The sequence below is a fragment of the Morone saxatilis genome, unplaced genomic scaffold (assembly GCF_004916995.1).
Source record: "Morone saxatilis isolate NCDOM2014 unplaced genomic scaffold, NCSU_SB_2.0 Contig9, whole genome shotgun sequence".
NCBI lineage: Eukaryota > Metazoa > Chordata > Actinopteri > Moronidae > Morone > Morone saxatilis.
The window spans coordinates 13,116,651-13,141,514 of record NW_023340268.1 but is presented as its reverse complement, the minus strand read 5'-3'; the positions used below and the strand labels follow the sequence as shown (position 1 = coordinate 13,141,514).

The 24,864-nt window shown below is 41.3% G+C and overlaps 1 protein-coding gene across 1 annotated transcript in view; it reads right to left on the bottom strand.

Moving 5' to 3' along the window:
* The window catches only part of ctnnal1 (catenin (cadherin-associated protein), alpha-like 1), a 47,696-nt gene extending 29,295 nt beyond the window's left edge, over positions 1-18,401 (bottom strand). The window contains exon 1 of the mRNA XM_035681441.1: positions 18,021-18,401. Within this exon, the coding sequence (XP_035537334.1) occupies positions 18,021-18,116 (96 nt within the window). The 5' untranslated portion in view covers positions 18,117-18,401. The remainder of the gene's footprint in view (positions 1-18,020) is intronic.
* Between the last annotated feature and the right edge of the window lie 6,463 nt (positions 18,402-24,864).

The window sequence follows — 24,864 nt, the reverse complement described above, 5'->3', positions numbered from 1 at the left end:
TCGCCCGACTGTCCGACGACGTCCTTAAACACAAGCAGCAACACAAGAACATTTTCTACATAAAATAGACTAAAGTGATTTTTTAAAATTCATTAAAACATTATCTGATGAAAGAGTAAGTAAACCAAATTACAAATCTGCTCAGACATTCAAAGCCAAGTTTTGGTACTGGCTGGTTTCCAATACTTTGTGCTATAAGTAGTACTAAATGAATGCATGCCATTCACTTTCTCTGACTAAAAAAAAAATAGGTTAACTGCACACTACAAGCAGATAAAATGCAAACCTTGATCTGTTTCTTTCCTCATTATGAGAAACAATTTCAAATATGTCTTCATTCTCAATGTGGCCACACATAGGCATGGATGTCTAACTAGTATGTTAGCGGACACAGTATTATGGTCCAGGGCCCTGTTCCAAAACATTATGCCAAGCCAGTACTATGAGGCAATGTATTATAAACAATGCAATTTTACTAGGCTATATTCCACTATCTACATTATTCAGTGAATAAAACTGTTTTTGTACAAGTAAAAGAGATGTAATAAACAACTTTTTAACAGAACATTATGCCCCTGGTGTTGTAGAGACATGTTGTGTGTGTTGCATGTGAGATTGGACCCGGACATATGGAAAAGATAGTAAATATGACACTGGTTAAAACATGTTCCTTGCTCCTGTGACCACTGTGGCATGCCAAGGCTCTGATATCTGCATAGTTGCATAGCGCTAAAGTAGAGAAAAGACAGCCACCGAAACACAGCTACACACACACACACACACAGCTTGCAGTCAACAGAGCACAATACCGCTTTTCATTCCTTCTTGCTCACGTAATTCTCTGGAAAGTAGGTGGGAGGGAGGGAGGGAGGGGAGACAGAGACAGACAAAGAGAAAGTCAGGGAGGGGGGGTCAACCAAGGAGAGGAGAGATGTGCCCTGAACACAACGTGACTGCTGGGTCAAACTCCCTCTGGCTGTCTCAACTGTTCACCTGGCCCTTTTCCGGTGTACCTGGGGATGCATCTAGGAATGTACTGTGGGGGGGTCAGCATCAGATACAGAGCAGCCAGAGGCTATGGCTCACCTGGGCCCTGGAACCTACATGCACCGAGCTTTTCATACTGTGACACTGTCTTCTCTGTGCCCTAACCATTTACTTTACCGAAGACAAAGATGAAGACTATATATAGATTTATATGAATTTTATTTTTTTTCTTCAGCAGTCATAACTAAAGCTGGGTGTAAGTTTTGATACTGGTGTAACTACATTACCAGTTTCATACTAAAACAATACTTTTCTCAATTCCTTTTGAGGAATACAAGCATGTTTTTCTACAACCCCTTTTGTTCATTTCTCAACGTTTTAGTGTTTAATCTCCTAAAAAGTTAGATGAGATTGATACCACAGTAATATCTATACTGTTTCAGTCTTTATGCTAAGCTAGCTATCTTAAGATATCCTGGCTGTGGCTTCATATTTACTGTACACATGTGAGAATGGCATTGATCTTCCCACCTAACTCTCACCAAGAAAGAGAACTACAGTATTCCCCAAAATGTTCAGCTATGCCTTTAACATAGGCAACATACAAGAACTTAAGATAAACAAAATATAAGTCAAAGTCTAAAATTGAAGAATAAGTAAAAAAAACACTGACAAACCATCTGACCAGGCTTTTGAAGCAGTTTTCAGCACTCAATACTCAAATAGTATTGAGGTTCTGAACCAAGCTCTAACACTGACTTTTTCTTAATTACTATTCTAGTACAGAAGGGAGTAAATCTATGTTCCCAGGGTCTTAGGTTCCCTTACCCCCTAACTCTAATCCTAGAACTGGGAAACATAGGACCATTTGTCATGTTCCCATTAGCCCTTGTGCTATATAAATCAGATGAACACAGGACCCTGGGAAAATAGGAATGACCCCGTAGAGAACTGTGATTTCAGCTGCTTTCACTGTACATTTTCACGGTCAAAGGAAAACATGATTTGCCAACTAAACTGTCGTATCTGTTCTCTTTGCAGTTAAATCTCTGCAGGTGACCGTGACTTTCCCATTAAAGCTGAGGTGGCATCTAACCCTTGAGTAGTCAACTGAAATGTTTGCTCCAGGCTCTTCGTATGACTCACAGCACGGCAAACGTGTCATACACTATACTCTTTCTCTCCTGTTCCAGCTTTTGTCGCACCACGGCATAACAGCAAGTGCTGCTGCAGTGTGCATCATCATTTTTTTTGTGTAAGGAATGTAAGCTTCGTCAGATTAGCTGACTCACCAAGGAGCCCCTCAAATATAATGAAAAATGCAGATATGTTTTACTGGACAAAGCACTTAAACCAATTTAACAATGAGTATATCAATCAAAATATTTTTAATGCTGACAGTGCAGAGTAACTTTTTTTTTATGGCTGAGCCTTTGAAAAATGTCAAAAGTAGATTTTTTGAATGGACCATAAGTCTTACAGTGCAGCAAGTCAAATGTTGGTTGTGTTACTTATATCATATTTTGAATCTGTGTTGCCTTCAGTTGCTTTTTCTGCAACAATCTGTCAATCGGCTCGGCCTGCCCAAGTGTATGCAGAGAATCCAAGACAAAACAACAGAATAGATCGTAAGGTTGGCACACGGTAGACAAAACCAATAAACTCAGCTCATATTTTCCAAGGGACCATTCACTGTCAAATAAACGACAAATATAATCCCACTTATTGCCTGGTAATACAGCTTGGCATCGATCACTGGTGCTCTGCCACGGTTCAAGTGTTCATAGCCTCTCTGAAACCTCTCCGAGACGGATTTCCAAATAGAGGGACGGAAACATGGCCAAGGGTTTCCAGATTACATATTTGTGATTGTTTCCCATGAAGAGAAGTATTTATCTCCAGGGCTTGGCAGCAGATTGGCTTACCACTTGTGTGCCATAGCAGGGTAGTGTTTCTACACAGGGGGTAGAAGCTAAACGGAAAGCAGAACAGGCTGTGTGCTACCTGGTACTCCATCATGGCCGTCTGAAAATAATGGGAAATCTATCAAGTCTTAAGTGGGCCCACTGACGGTGCTGAGCAGAGAGCTCTCCACAGTCACTCTGACCTGAGCTGGTTGTAGTACGTATGACAAATCTTGACAACCTAACTCAAGTCAGTCTTCATTCAAACAGAGAGTCATCTTTTATCAGTAATTCCCATAATACAGTTTTATTTGAATGATTGGTTCAAATGTGCACAAAAGCCGATGTTTGATATTTGAGAGGATGTATTACTCATCCGAGTAAAAAAAAAAAAAAAAACGTATTATGAGACCCCACTGACCTGGTTTGTTACTGCACTGACAGTAACACATAATCTACAGTGTAATCAGTCAGGCTGATATGAGGTGCAGGAAGCCTAGAGGAACCAGCAGCGGCTGATAAGAGAGAATGATAAACCTGGGAGAAAAACAGACGGACAGCTGTGATGGAGAGATAGGGCAGAGAGTGGCAGAGGGCACACAGTAAATAAGGAAAGAGGGTGGACAGCTAAGACAGAGAAAAACAGAAGGTACGGCTGAGAGGAGCTCCAGAAGAAACTAAGCACAACGAGTCTCTGAAACTAAAAGAGAGCAGTTTCTTTACCGGCTCACTCTACGGCATTTAAAAACTTTCAGAGCTACACTGGGTATGGACGAGATGAGACAGTGTGAGTGAGAGTGACCTCTGATTCAATGGTCCTTGCTGGGGGGTAGACAAACACAACATGGCTGTGGATCAATTTTTGCTCTGTTAACCACAATCCAAGGTTAACTAAGATGGGAAGGGGAGCAGAGGGAATCGATCTCGGCTGTTTGCAGAGCACCAGACCATGACACAAACTACTGTTGTGGTTCACCGACCTTGTTTCTCTTTAAAACCCTTTACAGTTGCTGGTGGGAGAGTAGTGAATAAGAAAAAAAAAAGGAATACAATTAATCTAATGCCAATATTGAGTTAAACACAGCGCCATGGGGCACTCAAAGGCAAAGCCCTTTATTATTGAAGTTACATCTTATCAAAAGACCCCCCCCACTGTTTCTTCACTGCTGTGCAAAGCAGCCATTGGATGTTACAGTTGAATTCCCTGCCTATATTTAAAAAAACATTGCATCAACTACTGTTAGTCAGCTATTTAAAAGAAATATTCAGACATTTTTTGGATATACACTTAAGTGCCTTCTTGCCTAGAGTTAGATTAGCAAAGGATATCACTCTGATCTGACTGCCTGTTAAATATGAAGCTACGGCCAGCATGAAGACTGGAAACAGAGGAAACCGCTAGTCTGGCTATGTCCAAATCTAACAAAGCTCACTAATGAACACATCGTATCTTTTCATTTCAAACTAAAACTAAAAGTGTAGGTTTACAGAGGGGTTATGTTTAGACTATTTATTAGCCAAGCAAAGTGACGTTAAGAATTCATATGAAAAAACAAGATATAACATGTTAAGCCTTGGTCACACTACACAACTTTCAAAAACGTTAGATTGCTGTACACAACGTTCTGTCAGGAATCTTGAAGTCATTGTGGTTCGTACACTACATGACTGATCAGCTAAGGGGGACACAGTACAAGATCTTTCACCAGAAGGAGTCTCTGACAACTCTGTCTGGTCTCTAAACTACATTTTGTCACAAAAAAACATGCAAACTGGAAAACAAAATGCGCTGGTGAAAGAATTCATTGGGATATGCGGGCAGCAGGAATTGTCTTTTCTGCAGACAGTTTGAGGTAAATAAATATTCCTGCTATGCCAAATGTGTTCTAATAGAAACGTTGTTATTGTGCACCCTCCTTACAAATCATAAGACTGGGTTCAGAGACCTACTACAGATGACAGCCCATGTCTGTTCTCATTGGCTATAGCTCATTGCACGGCTCTCTGACCAGTCCCTGACATGACCAGATATATAGCCTGCTTGATATCTTTCTGGCATCTGTGAAGCATCTTTGAACAGTTCACACATAGAAATCCAATATACATATATAATATATATATATATATAGTATATATTATATATAATATATATATATATATATATATAAAGTAGCAGGTGTTGAAGGTGGGTAGCTGTTAGGTGGATTTTTGTCACCTTTGGACAGAGTTGTTTCCACCTGTTCCAGTCTTTATGCTAAGCTAAGCTAAGCTAAGCAGCTCCTGGCTGTATATTTACCATACAGAGTGGTATCAATCTTCATCTATTTTTTAGAAAGAAAGCAAATAAGCATATTTCCCAAAACGTAAAACTACATTATATGTAAAACTGACTTAATGTCTTCAGTGCCATTGTGAATGACATTAACTTGTAACCTCTCTACAGTAGGGAACGTCAATTTTGATGTCTTACAAGACGCAGTAAAGTTAAAGCAACTAAAGTGTGAGAAGTAAATAGATTGCTTGATGATTATTAGTTATTATTTTTAGTTCATGTTGTATACATAAATGTAATACAACATTATAGCAATGCTTAAAAGCTATCATTCTTCCAAGATAATCTTAGAGTCTAGAGTGAAAAAGGATCTTTTCTGTACTTGTCCTGAGAAAAACACAAAATGGGAGGTTCTACTGTCAAATAAATAATTAAGCAATAAATCAATCATGTTTCCCTAGGTGTTTCATTAGTGTAGCTCCTGCCTATATGCTGAAGATGGGCCCATTGTTTTCCTACCAGCATGTGGGTGATGATAAAGCAATATATCTGGAATGGTGGGCATCTGCCGACAGCTACCACTGACAACATCTCTCTTTAAGGGTGTAACAAATATTTTAGAGGCCGTGAACAACAAAACATGAATGTTCTTGCTTATCTCAAACAGATGTTAGATACTGTATAATGCCAAAAAAATAGCAACCCTTGAAAATAGCCACGAGCCAAATCATACTCTAGATTTTCTAACTTGGATCTAACCGTTATCATAGTGAAACTAAGACAGCCAGCCTGACAGCACAGACATCCTTGATCCAAGCAAGTTTTCGCAAAACATCCAAGACGTAATATCAAAGAGATCTCTGGCCAGGCAGCAGGGCCATGCAGATGAGATCCCACCCATTTGGAAATATACACCGTATGCAGTTACAAATTTCTTCAGGCTACACTGGGCTCTTTGTTCCATGGAAGACCAGGCTGTTTCGTAGAGATGTCTTTTTCATACTTTCGTCTCGGAATAAATCTTTTACAAGGATGTGGCAGTTGTTGAATTTGGCGAGGAAATGTAACAAAGGGAAGCAAAACACAGCAGAAAAAACATTGAGACATCAAATATTACATCTATATGTGAGGTCTCCAATCTCTCCATCAGATTCCGCTGCTGGAATGTTTTATAACTTCCAAACAGTGTGCCTCATAAGAAAGCCTTTGCCAGGATACTGAAGTCATATTTCGTTTCACTAATTGAATGAGACTTGCAGCTCTGTAATAGAATATTCATATGATTGTATTAGGCAAGCGGTTACATTCCAGGAAGAGTATAGGCAAAGAAAACAAAAACATTTGGGTGGAAGGTTTCATGTCCATGTCCTGATCCTGGTGTGCATAAATAGACCGAAATTTGCAATTAATGAATAACTCAACGATCTTGAGGTGCAGGGTATTCTGTATTTCGTACAGCAGCAGACAAGCTCCACAAAGTCAACCATGAAAACAATTTTCTCCTACGAGTTGAATAATTTAGATCGGTCTCACCTAGTGAGATGTAGCACCTTCAAAAGAAACGAAGAAAAAAAAATTACATAGGCTATAACAAATTTCTCTCTTTGAAACCTCTGGACCCCGACAAAAAAAAACACAATGTGGCCCAGAGCACTATTCCTACTTTGTTCTTGCTATCTGACTCCAAACTTTGATTGTCCCCCTCCATGATTTCTTTGTGTTGCTGAAACATGATATGAAAGCACTTGAAAAGGGCATACTCCAGTTCCTGATGAGGCTCTATTGTATTCTTCATTCTGCTCCTCAATTATCTCAGTAAGGATCTTCTGGGGCGGCAGTAAAGACTGATGAGTACCTGTGTAAAACCCAAAGAGGCGGAACTGTAAATCGACGCAACCTGCCGGAGAAGTGTTTCCATATCCATCATCGCCCAACGTCCTTTAGGTGTAACCACAAGTCCAATCCAAAACAATCGCGACAATTACAGCCTGCATCTTCACGTCATCATCATCAGCTTAGGTTGTTAAACAGTCCTCACAAAGCATTGTCCTGAGTGTAAAATGCCACTGTTGGAGATTTCTAAACTCCAAAGAATAGTGTTGAGTCAGTTTGGTCTCAATGCTCACAATGACACGATGCAGCAGCCATTGCTCAGACAACATTTGTCCCAGGGTCACTTTCTTGGATGCAAAATAGCGTGACGACAACAGGCTGCTTCCACAATCTGGAGGTACAACCACAACAACCGAGCCGTTGGCAAGTCGCCCCCCTCAGGTTGTCTTCACACTGAGCTGTGTTTAATGACTGGGTAATTATATAAAGTCCTCAACAGGATAATCCTAACTGCTTGCCAACTCAGCCTCGAAAACATTCCATCAGTCATCATGATGGGTAATTACAAGTAATGGACAAATAATAGTGTGCAGTGAACAGTGTGTGAAAGTGGCTTAACCATGCTCTGTGACAGCCTCCCACAGCGATAGCATGTTCTGCAGGGGAAAAAAGAATGGCTGCAGTAGCTGCTTTAAGGACGCTGACCTAATACACCTGACACAAAGGCACTGACTTGTTTCTAAAATAATAAGGCATGTTTTTCCTAAATGAAGAAGCAAAGTGACAAGGAAAAATGGGCTTTGCTTCTAAACCGCCTGCTGAGGCACAAATCAAATAAAAAGAAATAATTCTCACAAGGTACCTCCAGGATTTTAGCCCTCCCACTTTTTGAACCACTGCAAGAAAAAATATTACAGATGAAAGGCAGGAGATGGGAAGATAAGACGTCAGGTGTGGAAGAAAGTCAACACGACTGCAAACTATCCCCAGAGCAAGACAAATCCTCACCCCCAAGCCATTTCCAAGAATAAAGGTTTGACATTTGAGAAGAAAGGGACTTTAAAAAGTAAACGGCTGCATTAATAAATCCATGAAGTGTGTCAAACCGAACATCAAAAACCTCGATGCAGGGGGATAGTGGCCGAGCAGGATGATTCATTGATGAAAGTGGTGAGCGAACGAAGTGAGGCGAAGTTCAAGCCCTTGGTGGGGAGGAAGGCCATAACTCATGCATACCAGCCAGTATAGAGTGCTTAAAGGTCTCCCCCTTTAAAACTTTTGACTTTTTGACTTTTGACCCTAGCCGTGATGCTCCTAAAAAGAATACATAGACACAATTTCAGACAGAACTCACACGATACGCGTTGTAAGAGCTCGAAATATGAGCCCGGTGAAGGAATGCAGCTCCCCCCGACATCAGACTGCATAATGGCCCTGTGTTGTGACACACTGGCTCGCTCACACCCGTTCATGGGGGGCTCAGGGAACATGCTTTCACTACATCGTTGTTATTACATATTTGAAGTTCCAGTAGGGTTGTATTTAAACCTCCAAAACCGTTTATTTGAACCAGTAACAGGAGCTTTTACATAAACAATGAGTGATCCAATCTAAAGAACAAAAACAAAGTCCTGCCCATAATAAATCCTCACATAATCCCAATCAGTAACTCTCCATCCAAACACAAGAAATGTCTTCATCTTCAGCAACTCGAAAAGCTCCGTTCAGCCCTTCAGATAACAGACACGCTTGAACGTCCAGAACAACCGGAACATTATTTATAGAAGGCGAGTGACTTTAACTTATTTATAGGGGTTGGCACTGTGTGTAAGTACATCCATACTGGACTGTGTTTTACCGGCTGGCTGGCCCCCAGCTGTCACCCACCGGCTTCAGTCACCCAGAAACAGTGACAAGATGAGAACCCTCACCAAACTGATAGGTACTAGGTGCTTTCAGGTTGTCGAACTGGAACGAGCATCACTAGGGCTGGACAACAGGACAAATACATCAGCGATAGGTGGAATCCGTGCTTGGTAGACTTTTATTTAACTGTCTTCATGATTCTGCCTCATCAGCATTCAAACCCTAAAATGTGACGTAAATAATCTCTTCAAGCAAACTGGTCTATATAAAGGGACAATCTACAAAGGATTCACAATGCTCTTTCTTTTCTTCACAGTTGCTGACCTGTTATAAATCCATACTGAAGCTGCCATTTGAAACAACAACTTTAAAATAGCCTGTGAAAATCTGGCTACTTTAAATATAGTTTGGCGGTGTACGGTACTTGAGAACAAAACCTATTTGTTCAGAAACATGGTACCACCTCGGTGTAATCTTATCAGTATCAAATGATTTTGTCCTATTCTTGGCACTAAGTCTTTTCACAATGTTTAAGATCCTATCTGCTTACAGTTGCAATTTCAACACTGCGTCGGTTTCCAAAAACATTTCCCCTGAAGATATGTGACGGTCAGACAAAAGATGGTGAGAATACCATCATCTTGATCACGCTCAAGTATTCTATGTCAGAAAAAAAAGGGACAGCCAAATCAGGCTGAGCTGGTTACACGCTGTTCCCATTACTGTTTTTCAGAATAGGCGCAGTGCTAAGGATTACGTCTCAGTTTACAGCACAGAAGGGGAAAAAAAAGGTAAAAGATCTTTAGAGAAGTGGCAAGGATGAACTTTTCAGCTCTGTGCACTACCTTTAGCCACTGGCTCGGTTTTCAGTAGGCGGCAAAATTAATGAGGTGATACAGGGACACGGGACTCTCTGGAGAAACCGAGATTAAAAGTGAGAAAACAGGGGGCTAAGTGGAGAGAGATGGGGAGAAACGAAATGCAAGGCTGAAGACAGAGGAGGAAGGAGCAAGAGAGTAAGGTGTGTGTGACAGGAAAACAAAATCAGGAAATTGGGCAGAGCAACAGAGGAAGGGTGCAAAGCATACAAACAAGGTGCTATAGCTTACATACTGATACACCTTCCTCCAGCACCCAGAGCTCACATCATAACGCCAAGGATTCCAGTATGTGCTCAGTATTAGTAGTACTTTAAGTTTTACTCTTCTGGGCTTAATGGGCTCCCACTGAAAGTGATACTGTTGCACAAGGTCAAAAGGGACACACTTGCCAATGCATTTTTCAGTGCAATTAATACGCTAACTGGTAATCATATCAAATCAACATTGGTCAATATTTGCAATAAAAATAGTTCAGAAATAAAATGTCTTATATTATTATTATGTTGTGGGAGTAACTTTTAATATTTGAAATGTCTGCCTATTCAGAATTAGAACAGATAAGAAAACGTTTGGTATTCTGTGTTCTCCGTGTCCTTCACACTCTCTTTGTTCTGTCATGTCAAACCTCATCTCTTTAAAAGAACTCATTATCGAGAGGGGAGAAGTTCAAAGACGCTCGAAGAAAGCAATTAACACATACAAGCCAGACTGAAGGATTCCTCTGTGGTGCAGTCAGCAATGTTGCTGCCGCAGAGGAGTGAAGAACAAACATGATGACTTTGACAGCTTTGGGATGTACGTCAGAAATGTCTGTGCTGTATGATCTTAAGGCATAAATCATTATACAATCATAACATCCAAAGCAAACACCCTTATTTACCAACAGCAAAGTTTCTTTTCCTGGGATATTCCAAATGTCCCAATCCATGTTCCCAACATTTTTCCCTGTTACTGTATCTCTTAGAAAACACTTTTTTGTTTGTTTTTTGCATTACGTTTATAAAATATGAATGCAATGACAGGCCAGTGGGAGTTAACTAGCAAGCCTGATAGGATCATGAAACTGATTTATGAAGTGCTGGATTGGCCTATCGCATAGAGCAGAAGTTATCAAACTGAGGCGGCCTCCCCGGAGGGCGCAGGGGAGTTGAAGGAGGGACATGGAGGGGGAGACGTGGACGCGAGGCAAGGAAACTACATGACGTGAAAGGCAAGTATGGTGGTCTACCCTCAAAGCCTGATTGCCACAGTTTGCGTCAGAACTCTTTGTCAGAGTCATGATTTGATAAACATATGTGAATTAAAAATTTCTAAGGATATCATTATTTCCCGTGTCCATCAGGAATAAACATCCATAAAATCACTCGTAGCAAAAAAGACTCCTTCTAGATCCAGAACTTGCCTGAGAATCATCACGTCTTGAAGTTTTCTTTAGTATCAAAGCACTCCAGTGATAGTGTCTGCACATCCATGGGTAAATCAAAGTAAGATAAAGTCTAATAATAGAAGTAACAATATCTGCTAATATTAACTTTTTTAATGATGCACTATCAATATTTTTTTATATTAGAGTAGACAGGAGGGAATACTGGCAAGGTTTCCTGCCTTCCCCTGGATTTGCAGATCTTTCTCTAGCGACCCCACATTGTAAACAACTGTCCTAGTCAATGCCATGTGCTGAGGACTAGAATTATCAGTCCACCGAGCCAAGAAACTGCCAACAGAAAGGCATTGGGATGCAAACAGCTGCCTGCCAAATACTGATCTGTTTACCTGTGGTTGTCCAGGCAGCAGACAATATAGACACGTTGTGTGATATCTCTTGCAATACATGACAAGGCGAGTGGGAGAGTACATGCCTACAAGATTACAGTAAGTGGGCTGTCCTATCACACACTTCAGTCTCTTCTGTCCTGACAGCATGTACAGTAACACTATCTCTATCTTTATATCTCTGTACCGGCTTGCAGTGCTGTAGAGAGTAAAGCCAGAAAACTGTATTTTTGCTATCTCAAGATATCGAGTATATATCGTTTATAATGACGTGTCGTTATAAACAATATTAAGCTACAGACTTTTAGCTGGCAGGGAATCTGTTATGGCTTCCCTTAAAGTTCACAGATGGCCTCTGTGCGACAACATAGTAATTAATGTCAATAAGTATGTCCTTGTCTGTGCTTCTGGGCGTGTGTTTATGCATCTGTTTCAGTCCAGAGGGTGCTTCCAGTGAGGCTGGACAACACAAAACACAACGCTACATTAGGCACCACATCCCCGCTGATAGAGATCTCTTCCTGTGCGCTCACGCTTCTGAGACGTCTCATCGTTATCATCATAAACTAAGAATATGCTGTAAATACAGGCTGGTAATGGGCCAGAAAGCCACTGATACTAAACAAGAATGCTAAGAATCTAATTTAACCGTTTATGGCAATAATATAATTTAAAAAATGCAATTAATATAACATACACAGAGATAATGCTCTGGTTTGTCTTTATGAGAAGCATTTTTCTCAGGGGCTATTTCTTTGGCAGAAATCTCAATGCTGAATATCTCAAAACCTGGACAAATTAAACCAAATTGTCTGACAGAAAATGACCAAAAGCCACTAGAGGACCCTACTTTATAGAGAACAGGTCCTTGAAATTGCTTTCCATTTTCAGTTGACACAGAATGCAAGACTTGGAGCTATGTGAGCACAGGTAAAGCCACATTGAGGCTGTCTGATAATGGGAAGGATGTTCAATCAATACTTTATCAACCTCCGAGCAATACGTCTTGGTCGGAGGCAGAAGCTTTCCCTAAGACAATTAAAAGCGGTTATCGCTATTAGCCACAGCCTTCAGATAATTTAAATGGCAGAGGGCGAGATAGCTTTTTTCACCATTAAGTTAACTCTGCTGTTCTCTCTGGGTGAATAAACCCCTTTAGGCTGGGTTATTGGGAGGTTCCGGGCACACACATGCAATCACTCACACACATAAACGAAAGACACACATGAAAAGACACAACTTTCTCATCTGGAAGTATATTAGCCAGGGAGAGGTCAATGGATCGACATGGGAGACGGACCCTTTTATCGGCACTTAAGAGAACAGCCATCTGTAATGACTCCCTTGATGGCAATAGTGAGAAGAAGCCTAAGGGGGAGGACAAGGGGGGAAGACTGGTCAGGCAAGCCTTGTGTGTGTGTGAGTGTGTGAGTGAGAGCGAGAGAGACAGACAGACAAAAAATTAAATATGAGAGAGAGTGAGGATGGGAGGTTTAGGAGAGTCTGTGTAATAATCAGGAGAGAGAATCTGAATTATCCAAACTGACAAAGTTGGCTGACTAATGCAACCACTTTAATAGAAAGCAGGGGGAGTTGAATTGGAATTGAAAGTGGAATTACATCTCTATTCAATTTGATGACACAGAGTTGTTGACTGCCTGTGTATACTACCTACCACTGAGCAAGAACTTGCCTCAGATCCTCATTTACGCAACAATAATGCTTGTCAGGCTCGCTGTGATTCGCAGATTTGAGGTTGGAACCAGGGGGAATCAGTTGAAACAAAACTCGAAACCACATGCTCTGCCAGTCTCAACTCAAGGAGACTGTATAGGCAAATGAATGAGTGCGTGTGTGTGTGTGTATACATTGGCATACAATCTTCCACTGATGATGGCACAACAGGAAAAAATGGTTGCCTCATGGTGCCGGTCTGACCCGCCTTGAAAATGTGTTATCACACACATTGCTGTTTTGGTTATGGCCTCGAAGGGTTGAAGGCTGATACTGAGGTGACAGGTCATGGTGGCAACACGAAGGCACGTGGCGATGTCAACCTCAAACACCAGCACCACCGATTCGCTTAGTTTCTGTCGTCCATGAGCAAACAATCACGCATACCAAAGTATGCCGATACAAAGACACACAAACCACACTGGAATCCCCCACCATTATTCCACAATACACACAAATACGCACAATAAAAGCTTATTTTGTCTCATACCCAGGAAGTATATTTTGGTCTGTTAGTGTGTATGCACACGCATGCATGCTTGTGGGCACACTGTAATCCTCATGTGGTTTCACCTTCATGCCAGGGACCCATTTGTCTTCATTATTATCATACGGCTGGAGGAAGCAGATCTGTTAGGGCTCGTGGCAACAGTATTGCCTCTCTGTCTGCGTATGAAAAACAACTTCACTCCCTGGGCGTTTGTCATGTCACCCCACCACAGGACCAGGGCCGTTAAGAGGAAAATAGTGCCTCATACCTCAATAAAACTCCATTTCCAATATTTCCAGAAAGAGGGCTGAAAATTTGACTGATGGCCGTAGTTATAGAGCTGTTAAGTGAGGAGTATGTTTATGGAGTACTTTTTTGTGAGCGTTTTATTTAACGTGGAATTTATGTGACAAAAATCACTTCCTCAAGCCTGCCACTGAGCTTCTGCTTCAGTAATAAATACACCATTCCAAACCAGTTTGTGCAAAATGAACATGGAATAGCTTTTTTTTTTTTACATCAGAAGGCAAAACTGCAAGCACCACAGAACCCCTGGAAGCATGACAAAGTCGACGCTAACAAACTTGGACAGAGAACGGATTTTCGAGGCCCAATTATAGTAGAAAATCTTTTAAGAAACTCCTGACTAAGCCCCGCAGGAAAATTATGGAGCGGGCATAGCTATGTAATCACAAGGCCAGAGTGTCACAAGTGTTTAAATGTTCACCAATCTGATCAAAGTCTCAGATATTACTCCCCGGTCCACATACGTTCCCACACATCTTTACCTCCAAACAACACCCTTACACCTCGTCAGCCTGAGGACCACCATGTCCGCACCCAGACAGGGCTGGTGTGTTTTTACTAGGAAAACAGCACAATTATAAAAAAAAAAACCCAGGAACAGAACTGTTATTTCACTAATCACCACTTCAAAACAGGAGTCGGATCTCAAGGAAAAAGCAGCCCAGATTATCGTTAATTGCCTTCCAGCTGGGCTACGGAGCACATCACACGTGGGACACTCACCACGGCCGACACATTCACTTAGTTTCCCTTCTCTCTGTGCGATGCCCATTACATTTTTGACCACCACCAGAGCAATTCATTACCCTCACTATGCCCCTTCACAATGGTACGGAGATGGCTGTAGCAGAAAAGGTGAAGAAAAGCACATTAGTGAATTCCTAGCTGAGCAGAATCGTTCTGTTAACTCAAGTAAGAGTCACTTCTGTTTTGAAAAGGGTGAAGTGAACGGTCAAAATGATGGAGGGCTGGTGTGTGTGTGTGGGGGGGGTGCAGCTAGAAAACATCCAGGTGGCCGCCTTACGAAAACAGCACTCAGACACATTCTAATTGCAAAAAAGTCTTCGAGTAGTGCAAACACAAGGACTCCGTAAAACAGGTGAACATACAAGCATGAAAAGCGAAGACGTGGGTGGGACTGCATGCATGTGTATGGTGTGTGTGTGTGTGTGTGTGTGTGTGTGTACGTACTGCAAGGCTGGGAGACTCCCAGGCCTATAATTACACCCTGGTGGGAGTGAAGCTGATAACAGAGGCCTGAGGATATCAACGTCACAGCAAGAAGAGGAGAAGGGAGGAGAGAAGATACATAATAAAAGAAGGGGCTAGTGCACAACATGCTACCTTATCATACACCAGCTTTTCTCACTGACACTGCTTTTTCATTTCCTCCTTGACAGTTATCTAATGACCCCTACAAACACATACATACACACACATACACAAAGCTCCATTAGAGGAAAGGCTGCGCAACACAGCCCACACAGTCAGTGCTTTTGACTATAATAATTCAATTATGAGCCATGGGCAATACAGATTCTCAGAACCATCACATAAACCCTTTAACTGAGTTATCTTATTCACATTAAGACGTAATCGGAGTACAACAGCTGGGTTAAACGTCCGTCTTTTCAAATGACTACTGGAATATACACAAGGTAGACAGATTATTTTTGGCGTTTGGATTATGTGCGTATGCCTTAAACACCCTAAGACAGCGAGTGAGCAGACTTTAGTTGTATTCTGTAAATGCAAAAAACAATAAATAGCAGCAAAGTCCCTTCATTTTTCTCGGCTACCACACCTACTTCTGGACATTAACCCAACGATCATACAACCCATGTACATTACTATCATGTAAAATGCATGCATGTTACTGAGGGAACTTACAATTTTTTGGACTACCGAGTGATCTGCACTTTACTGCGATTAATTGTTTGGCCTACAGAAAATCAGAAAAATAATAATAATAATAATTTACAATTTCCCAGAGCTCATGGCGATGTTTTGTCTGAGACGCTGGAACCACAAATTATTTGGATTTCTTTCTCAACATTGTATGATTTAAATGATTCATCGATTATCGTAAGTGCAAAACAAATGGTTTCAGCTCTAGAAACACGGTTTGTGCATATTAGCAGTTAACTGAGCGGACTCCCAGGCAGCGGACACTGAAAGAAAAGTGCTCACAGCAGGTGAAACTAATGTACCAGTCAGCACAGGCTGAGTGACCGTCCTTCTGATGACATCCTAATAACAACAACAACAACAACAAAACACAACATATGGAGATAATAGTCCTTGGAAATGTTGATTCTTTCAGCATTGCAGAGCTCTGTTGCTATGGGGACATGCCTCACACAGAGCAACAAAAAAAAAAGAAAGAAAGTTAGGAAAGATTGTCCTTGAGGCCCACTATTCAACCGTGGACTTCAGTATACAGCACATTCTTCTATGTTATAGACTGGAGCTCAGCCAGTCTTTCTCAGCGGGCAGGAGTGCACCATAAGTTTGCTGCAGCGTAAATATTATTAAGATAACGCAGAGTACAGCAGGTTTATTGTATGCTTTTTGCACAATATTACAGCAGTGCTTACTAAAAGTATTCTTATGGTAACTGTGGGTATAACCCTACCTGGATTTAACCCTCATTTCCTCCTAAACGTTCTTTTTGGTGTACACTTACGAAGGAGCGAAAACCAATATGACCATAAAATGAACAGCCTACACAGAAAGCACGTCCCCTAACAGATGTCCTTTTCTGATAACTAACCCCATGTCCCTTCAGTACAGGGTGACCTTATATCTTTCAAATGAGCTAGTGAGCGGGAGGAAGCAGGCTTTAATGTGAGCCACGGGGGGGAAGGACAGTGTCCCCGTTAACCCACCAGTGAGGTGCCTTTCTCTTACACGGTTTCTCAGTGGAAACAACAGAACTTTAAAAGGTCTCTGGCCCTTTAGCCTCCTGCACAATGAGGGGACGTTAGCATATTATAAGACTGGTGCTCATCCCCCTGTTCAGGAGACGCAACCCACTTCCCAACCTAAGTGCCATGCTGGAAACCACAGTGGAAAACAATCGTGTTAAAAGCAGAAGCTCTATAAGATGAATCATCTGCCATTGTAACTCAAATGGATATCAACCACTTAGAATGGCATTATTATTGTTTTTAAAAGAATCGTGACAACACAGCCTTGGAGTTTGCTGCACTTTACAATACAATCATGAATTAACTCACTGGCCTAAACTGCATGCTCTTAAAGCTGGGACTGCTGTTTGGGCAGTGAAGGAGAGGAGTTGTTGGCCTTAAGTGGGGGTCTTTCATCTTCCTCTGTTTATTGAAAAACAAAACACGTGCCTCAAAGTGGGCCAATTAGAAGAAGTGGGAGTGAGTGCAGGAAAGAAGGAGCACACAACTTGAGTGTGAGGAAAGTTTCTGGTGATCTCCAGCAAAACGAGGAATTAATTAATGAATCAGTCATTTAATCCTTTTCTGGATGGCTGGCCATTGGTTTAATTGCTCCCATTATTATTTCCCCATTTGGAGTTCAGTGTAGCCGGTTATGTAATTCTGTAGCCTTCTAACGTCTGCCTAACAACAACTAAATCTATGCTTCTCCTTTTTTTGACTTACATGTTACGGTAAAGTTAGTTGGTAACCTTTGCTGTGCGCAACTTGGAACAAGTCCACTTAGTAGCTTGCGGGCTGTAATGAATTATTAACCATTACCGACGACAACTTAAGTAGTTACAATATAACAACTTATAACAGATTCCTCACGCGCTGGACAGGCGTTAAACACAGCACGAGAGGGAAACACGCAGTCTCGTGTACAAACAGGTAAACATGAGAGTTAAAGTTAGCCCCATGTGTCCGAATACGGCTGTTGTGAAGCCAAAGTGAGGTTTTTTTTTACAACATGTTCAGGAATAACAACACAACAACTTGTTTGACGTTTTGTAGCGTACTCACCTGCGATACCAAAGGAATAAGTGTCTGCTCCACCGAGCGAGTTTTGATTTCCAGACCGGAATCGAAGTTACTGTTGCCGCACGGAGATGAAGCCATTCCCGCCGAGCTCTCCCTGCCTGCCTGACACACAATGCACGGGCACTACTGAGTTCACCGAGAGCCCCCTTTTTCCTGAGCTGTAGGGCTGCACACTGGTGGAACAGACTTGCTGTTTACACACCGGGGTTTCTCAGCTGGTTACGGGTCGTCTGTCGAGTGGCTCTCCGCACACGCACGCTGTTTTAATCCACTCTGGCTCGGTGGTTGTGCCGCTGCGCCCGCTAATGTCCATGTAGTTTACTCTACTAACAGCGGCGGGGAAGCGGACTGCAGCACACCACTGTGGGCAACCGCACACACACACACACACGCACACACACCTTCAGGTTATCGCTGCTGGCTGCTTATGTGCAGCTCAGGGCTTTCCAAAGTGCAGCTCATCATTTCGCTTTTTCATCCACCTGCTCACGCACCTACAATAGTTATGTAAGTCCAAATAACACTGGTCAAATCAAACAGATTTGGATGAAAGTATTTGGAATTGAAACATCAAGGGTGCATCTATTATCTGTTTGGCCATAGCAAGCAAAAGGGAGAAAGATTTGATTTATGCATCAGCCAATTCATTCAAAGGATGTTAGGAGTTTTAGAGTTAAAAGTTTATAATCCCTCCATGCAGATTTCGGAGGACTTTGCATCCAGTGGCCTGCAGTGAGAGGAGTGATGCTTTCCTCAGCAGCACAGCTTTGGTTTGATGCCCAAGACAAAGAATCCCACATTATCCCCTGGAGTCTGAGAATCCCTTATCATCCTCTCCAAATACACACTATATGCCAATCAAACCCGGCTGCACTGAGCCACATGGGACAGACTCACTGACAGGAATGCGGTTGCCAACTTTTGTCTGTTTATTCTCATGATCCTAACCATGTGAGGTGCTGTGGGTTACCCGGGGCTTTAAGGTATACATACTAAAGTGATTCTATTTGTTGATGATTTCATACTGCTTTGGTTCTGGTTGAAATCAGTCAAATTGCAACTAAAAGTCAATAATATAACACAGCAGCTGTTGTTGTTTTGATATCTAAGACAAACGAACACACAGATCTGCCTGGATTTTTTCCCCAGCTCAGACTAAAAGAGAATTATCCTCTGTAGACAGATTTTGAATAGAAGGGCTGAAAATCTGTTCATCAAAGCTTAGCCCATCAATAAAACCCATCATTTCAATTAGAGGTGTGCGCTTATTTTTTTCTTCAAATATTTTATTACTTCTTTATTATGTATACAGGCAAAGTGATGTGATGCATGTGGACACTGGGGTATAAATCCCCCACTCCTCATTTAACGATTGCCAACAGTCGACACACACCCACATCTCTCCCAATTTCCCCAAACCACTTTCACAATACGGATCTCAAGATAAGAAAAAACATTCAAAAGAAACAGCATAAATAGCAAAAGGGATACACCAAAACATCAGTAATACAGTAGACCTACAAGTTTATATTGATCTAAGTCTTTTGATGCATGATAAAGACTTTGCAAGCAGGTTTATTATTGCTATTATGTTCCTCAGAGAAATGGCACGATGACATTTTATTTCAAACAAACTGACCGACTTGGAGGTCACAGTGACTCATATGGATGTTATTTCTAGATGGAATAAGTCTGATGTAAGGTTCAGATGATCTATCTAGCATCCCCTGCCCAGCATAAGTCCTATAATACAGTTGTTAAATATTATCCGTATCTGGAATCATTCATATGCATCATTTGAAAGGTTCAATCTTACTGACACACAATACAAGGAACAAAATTCCTAACAATACATCATTCCTCTTCTTATTTTGTGACCCAGTGACTTGTATCCATAATAGGACTCAAAATACTTTATTGCCGAGCCTGGATCCAAGCCTGACCAAACTATTGCCAAATTCCCCGGATGCTCAAGTGGCTTCCAGTAGCTATTTCTAACTTTTACAAGTGCAGCCACTGGATGACAAGTGGTGAGTAACACTTCATATTACAAATAATCCAGATGGCTGACAGCAGATATGGCGTATAAGCACTGTGGCACTGTTAGTGAGGGCTTTTGCTGCCTGCTTCATCATCAACTATGGTGGCTGGCTAGCTCTCTGTGTCAGCAGTGGAAACAATGGCTGTGTGTGTGTGTGTTAAGGCTGACTGCCGCTCTCAGGCCTAGCCAGTATTTATTTAAAACCCCAGAGCTATGCTTTAACCCTCCCTGTTTACATAGGTTTCACACACACACACACAGCACCATTATGAAGGCATGCAAGCAGTTTGGCTGGTTGTGTTCCACTTTGATGAATGGCTCTACTGCTAACTAGATAATATCTGTATGTTTTTTTGTTAATCTGCTCCGAGGCTCTCTTCCAAGCGATAAGATGATAACAAGCTCTACTCTGGCTACTTGCATTGTGCTGTATCAACTTATGTTGACTTAAATGATTCTGGTCGCAGTAGATAAGTTCAAGAGGTAGAATAAGATAAGAAATATGATACATCCTGTAATAGTTTAGTTATCATCTAGACAAATAGCTCCCAATCCACAAGCCCAAACAAACGCAATGGTGTGCATGTTCGCATTGAGTTTGTCATTGCTATAGTCGTGAAACAGGCATATTTTTCTAAACAGCATCTCATCTGTTGTGGAATATTCAATATTTGCTCCTCTGCCTCTAATCTCTTTTAGGCACATTGCATTTTGACAATTTGCCTGAAAACCCGAGACACACAGGAAGCCCCTTTTGTCTATACTCATCTGCAGAGTCCAAGGGTATTACTCATTAAATAAAAGATGCTTATGCATAGTGTGATTGTGTTGCTAACAGCTGCTACTGTCTCTTTCCGTGCTTTGGAAGTGCTGACTTCTCCTCTCTCTCTCTCTGTCTCTCTCTCTCTCTCTCTCTCTCTCTCTTTCTCTGGATCATTCTTTCTGTCTGTACAGCTCCTGGGACAGGAACTGCTGAGCCTAAAGAGATGGTGATTTTGCACACTGCAAAATGTAAAATGAGTGCACTTAGTCATATTCCCCTGTTGGATAAGTAGATTGAAAATTTGGGATTCAAAGGAAGGATTGTGATGGAATGTTGAGGGATTTCCCCTCCTGTATTTTAAAATCTTTAGAAAACAATTTAAGCATACTTTGTACACACACATATATATACACTGTTCTTGGCCCTCTTCGTATATAGGTTATGCAAGATTATGTTTTGTATCTAATTTTCACACCACAATTCACACATTAACATTTGCCTCCGGGAATGCAATGACCCTGAATTCAGTATATTTGTGCTTCAGGTTAGTCTGTTCTTGACAGAGACCTGCAGCTGAACTCACCCACTTACCATGATACAGCGACCACAGAGGCCTCTGTGAAGGAGAGGAGGTCAAACTGAGGTGAGGTTGTTGACTGCACACTGTTTTTTTACTGACTGACCCTTGAATAGTTTTACAGTTTAAAGCTTCAGGAGTTGTTTATAATGTTAGATGAGTTTAATCCTGGTTGGCTTACAGGTGTTTATGTTAATATGGACTCTGGTCAGGAAAAATGACACCGCTTCCAGTGCAAATAATATGCACCACAGAATTAGAAGCTGGATAAAAATCTTACATTTTAATATGTTCAAATGAAAGGAAAAGCAAAGCAGCAGTTCTAATAACGCATGGGTCATCTGTCATTTACCACTCTCCTTCTGCCAAGCAGGCACTCTTGGGGACAAGGCTAATTTAATTGCACGTAAACAAAACCAGGCAGCAGCAAAGTGCCATGCATACACACAGTCCCCACATCTTGGCTTTTCGGCATCTCCATTTCTTGTTGTTGCATAATCACGGATACCTCGCATATACTCATTACCATTCAGTTTCCATCCAGAACTTCTTTGTCTGAAGGCAGCCTCATTTGTCAGAGATCCTCTCTGCAGTTTGGAATAACAGCATATGTAAACACAGGAAGTAAATGCTGGTGTATTTTCATCAAACTGAACCATATGTAAATTTGAAAATGTGTTTTTTTTAAGGGAGAGTAGCCTTTCTCTTATGTAATTAAATATATATACATAGACAGGAAAGGGACAGGGGATTACATGCAGCAAAGGGCCACAGGTCGGACTTGAACCCATGGCTACTACAGCAAGGACTAAGCCTTGATATATGGGGCACCAGCTGTATCGGGTGAGCTACCAGTACGCCCCAAAATGAGTATACCTTGATGAGGAAATCAGGAATTAGTAATCATTTAAGAGAAGATCTGAATATTTGATGATTTGAATCATCTTTAAGAGGATAATGTCCGTCAGAAAACACAATAGACAAAACCGTAGCTATTTATCTCTTGTACTTAATTTTCCCTATTTAAACTTGCATTATTGCATGCAATCCCAAGCATTCACCACAATAGATCCAGTTCTTTTCAGACTTCAACTTTTACTGAAAGCTCAGATAAAATATACACAGCGAACTGCTGCAAAATACTGTTTCTACCTGAGATCTTAAAAGTGTAATAGTATAATTTTAGAGTCATTACATGCACTGTTGCCACCTGTCTCAACCACAGTGTTAAAATATGCTTGTTTGTAGGTGAAATTGCAATGAATGAGACACTTTAAACTCCCCAAGAATATCTTAGTGTTAAAATAAAAACAGACCGTCTCTCTATCATCCCTCAACCCCTTAAGTATGAGGTTCATTATAGTTATTCCCTAAATGACTATCCAATCTCCCAAGAAGGATGCAGAGCTCCTCGGGCACATTGAGTTATTGAACACTTGTTGCCAACATATGGCACAATGAAATTGATGAATAAAACATTTAAGGATATTATCTTCTACACTGTAAAACATTTTCCACTTTCATAAGTGGATACATACAGCAGTGAGATGGAGATCCTCTTGTAGGCAGTACATAGGACACTTTCTCAGTTTTTGGGTCAGGATCACTATATTATATAAAAGATAAATGGACATTATTATTATACATCACACTGTCTGAATGAACAAATTGAGCTTGCATCCTTGCTCTTATACTGGCACAAAAACATAAATTCAAACACTACAATGTCTAGATATGTTAAGAATCTGACCTCCCTACAATATGCCCCTTAGGAGGAACCTGGTTTTCAATCTGTTGAGTACTGTCACCATATAATGAGGGCATCATAGCTGATGCAGAATGTGTCCACAGGCTAAATCAAAGCGCTTTCCCTGGATGACCCCGTCATTACTGGCTCAGAGAAACAGTTCACTGCACTATCATCCTGGTGCAAAGACATGCAGACAAAACAAACATAAAGGCGTATCCTTACAATCTTTGGAGTGGAAAATAGGACAGGATCTCTCCTAAATAAACCTCCTCTCTCTCTCCCTCGCTCTCTCCCCCGCTCTCTCTCCTGCAATGACCTATTACATTTGATCAAACTAATCCTGCATTGTGTAAGCAGGTACAGAGATTTCACCGTGAGATGATGATAAATGAATAGCCAAAGCAGTACAAAGATAATAGAGATGTTTTTTTGCACAAACGCAGCTGTTTGGCTATATCCCAGCTTTCACCTAGCTGCCAGTCCTGAGATGAGAACCATAGATGCATAGGTATCTTCCACAAGGAGGTTGTCTCACCCTGCCAAGTCTGTCTAAATCCCGACTCCCAGAGACTTGAGTGAGGAGGGACAACAATAGCAAGATGAACACAATCTATTTTCCACTCAAGTGTTGGTGACAATTCGTCTGTTTTGTCTTTGTCACGAACATACACCACAAGTCAGCACAGTCAGAGGCAAGCCAAAAGAGACCCAGCCACCCCTCCTCCATCCCTTCTCACTTCCTCATATTATCTGGCTCTATCCCTGTTTGTCTTTGCTACATTGTCATTTATCATACCATCTCAAGGGTTCACAGATGCCATCACATTTTTCCCCCTGATCATGTCAAGTGGGTGCCTGGAAACTCCTTGTGACAAAAGTGTCGCCTCAACCTTTGAAATCTAAAAGGGCCCTGGGGCTTTTTTTAAAACAAGCAAGGCTGTCTGGCAGGCAGCTAGCTCAGCTGCGACCAGTCATCCTCAGTCAACGCTCTGTGAGGGGATAATACAGTCCGACATAGCAGTGTGTGTATACTGTGTGCATCTTGATTGTTGATGGAGCGATATCAAAATGATGCTAAATTTTATCAGCCATTTGGTATACAGTATATTTTATCTGGTTCTCCTCTGCCTCAGACCCAGGCAAAAAAAAAATCTAAATACATAAAGTTTTAAATATTTGATTTTGATAAGATGTGCTTGAATGTGTTGCTAGGCCTTGAAAACACCATAATAATGCAATTCTTTTATATTTTTATTTTGCTGGACTCCCTTCTCTCCTGTACTGTTATGACTGTTTTCTGTATGTATTTCACTTTGTAATATTGTGCAAATAAACTAATATTTAAAAAAAGCCTGTGGGGTAGCTACACCAAGCACACCTGTTATATTTAACTTTATCTCCATTATTAAGAGTATTGCCATTCCTGTTTGTATACTGTTGCATGGGTTGTTTGCAGTGCTATCGACCGTTACTAATGTAGCAGTGTAATGAATGTGAAAACCAACATTCAGCTTTTAAAGGCCAATGTTCAAATCCCCAAACATCCATCCTGCTAAAATCTTTCCAAACAAGTCCACCAGCTCTGCTTTAGTTTGACCTCTGACTTCCTGTAGGGCGGTAAAGTCAAATCTACCCAGACCAATGACATATCTAAATAATAATCAAATCATTTCTTAAGATAAGATAAGATATTCC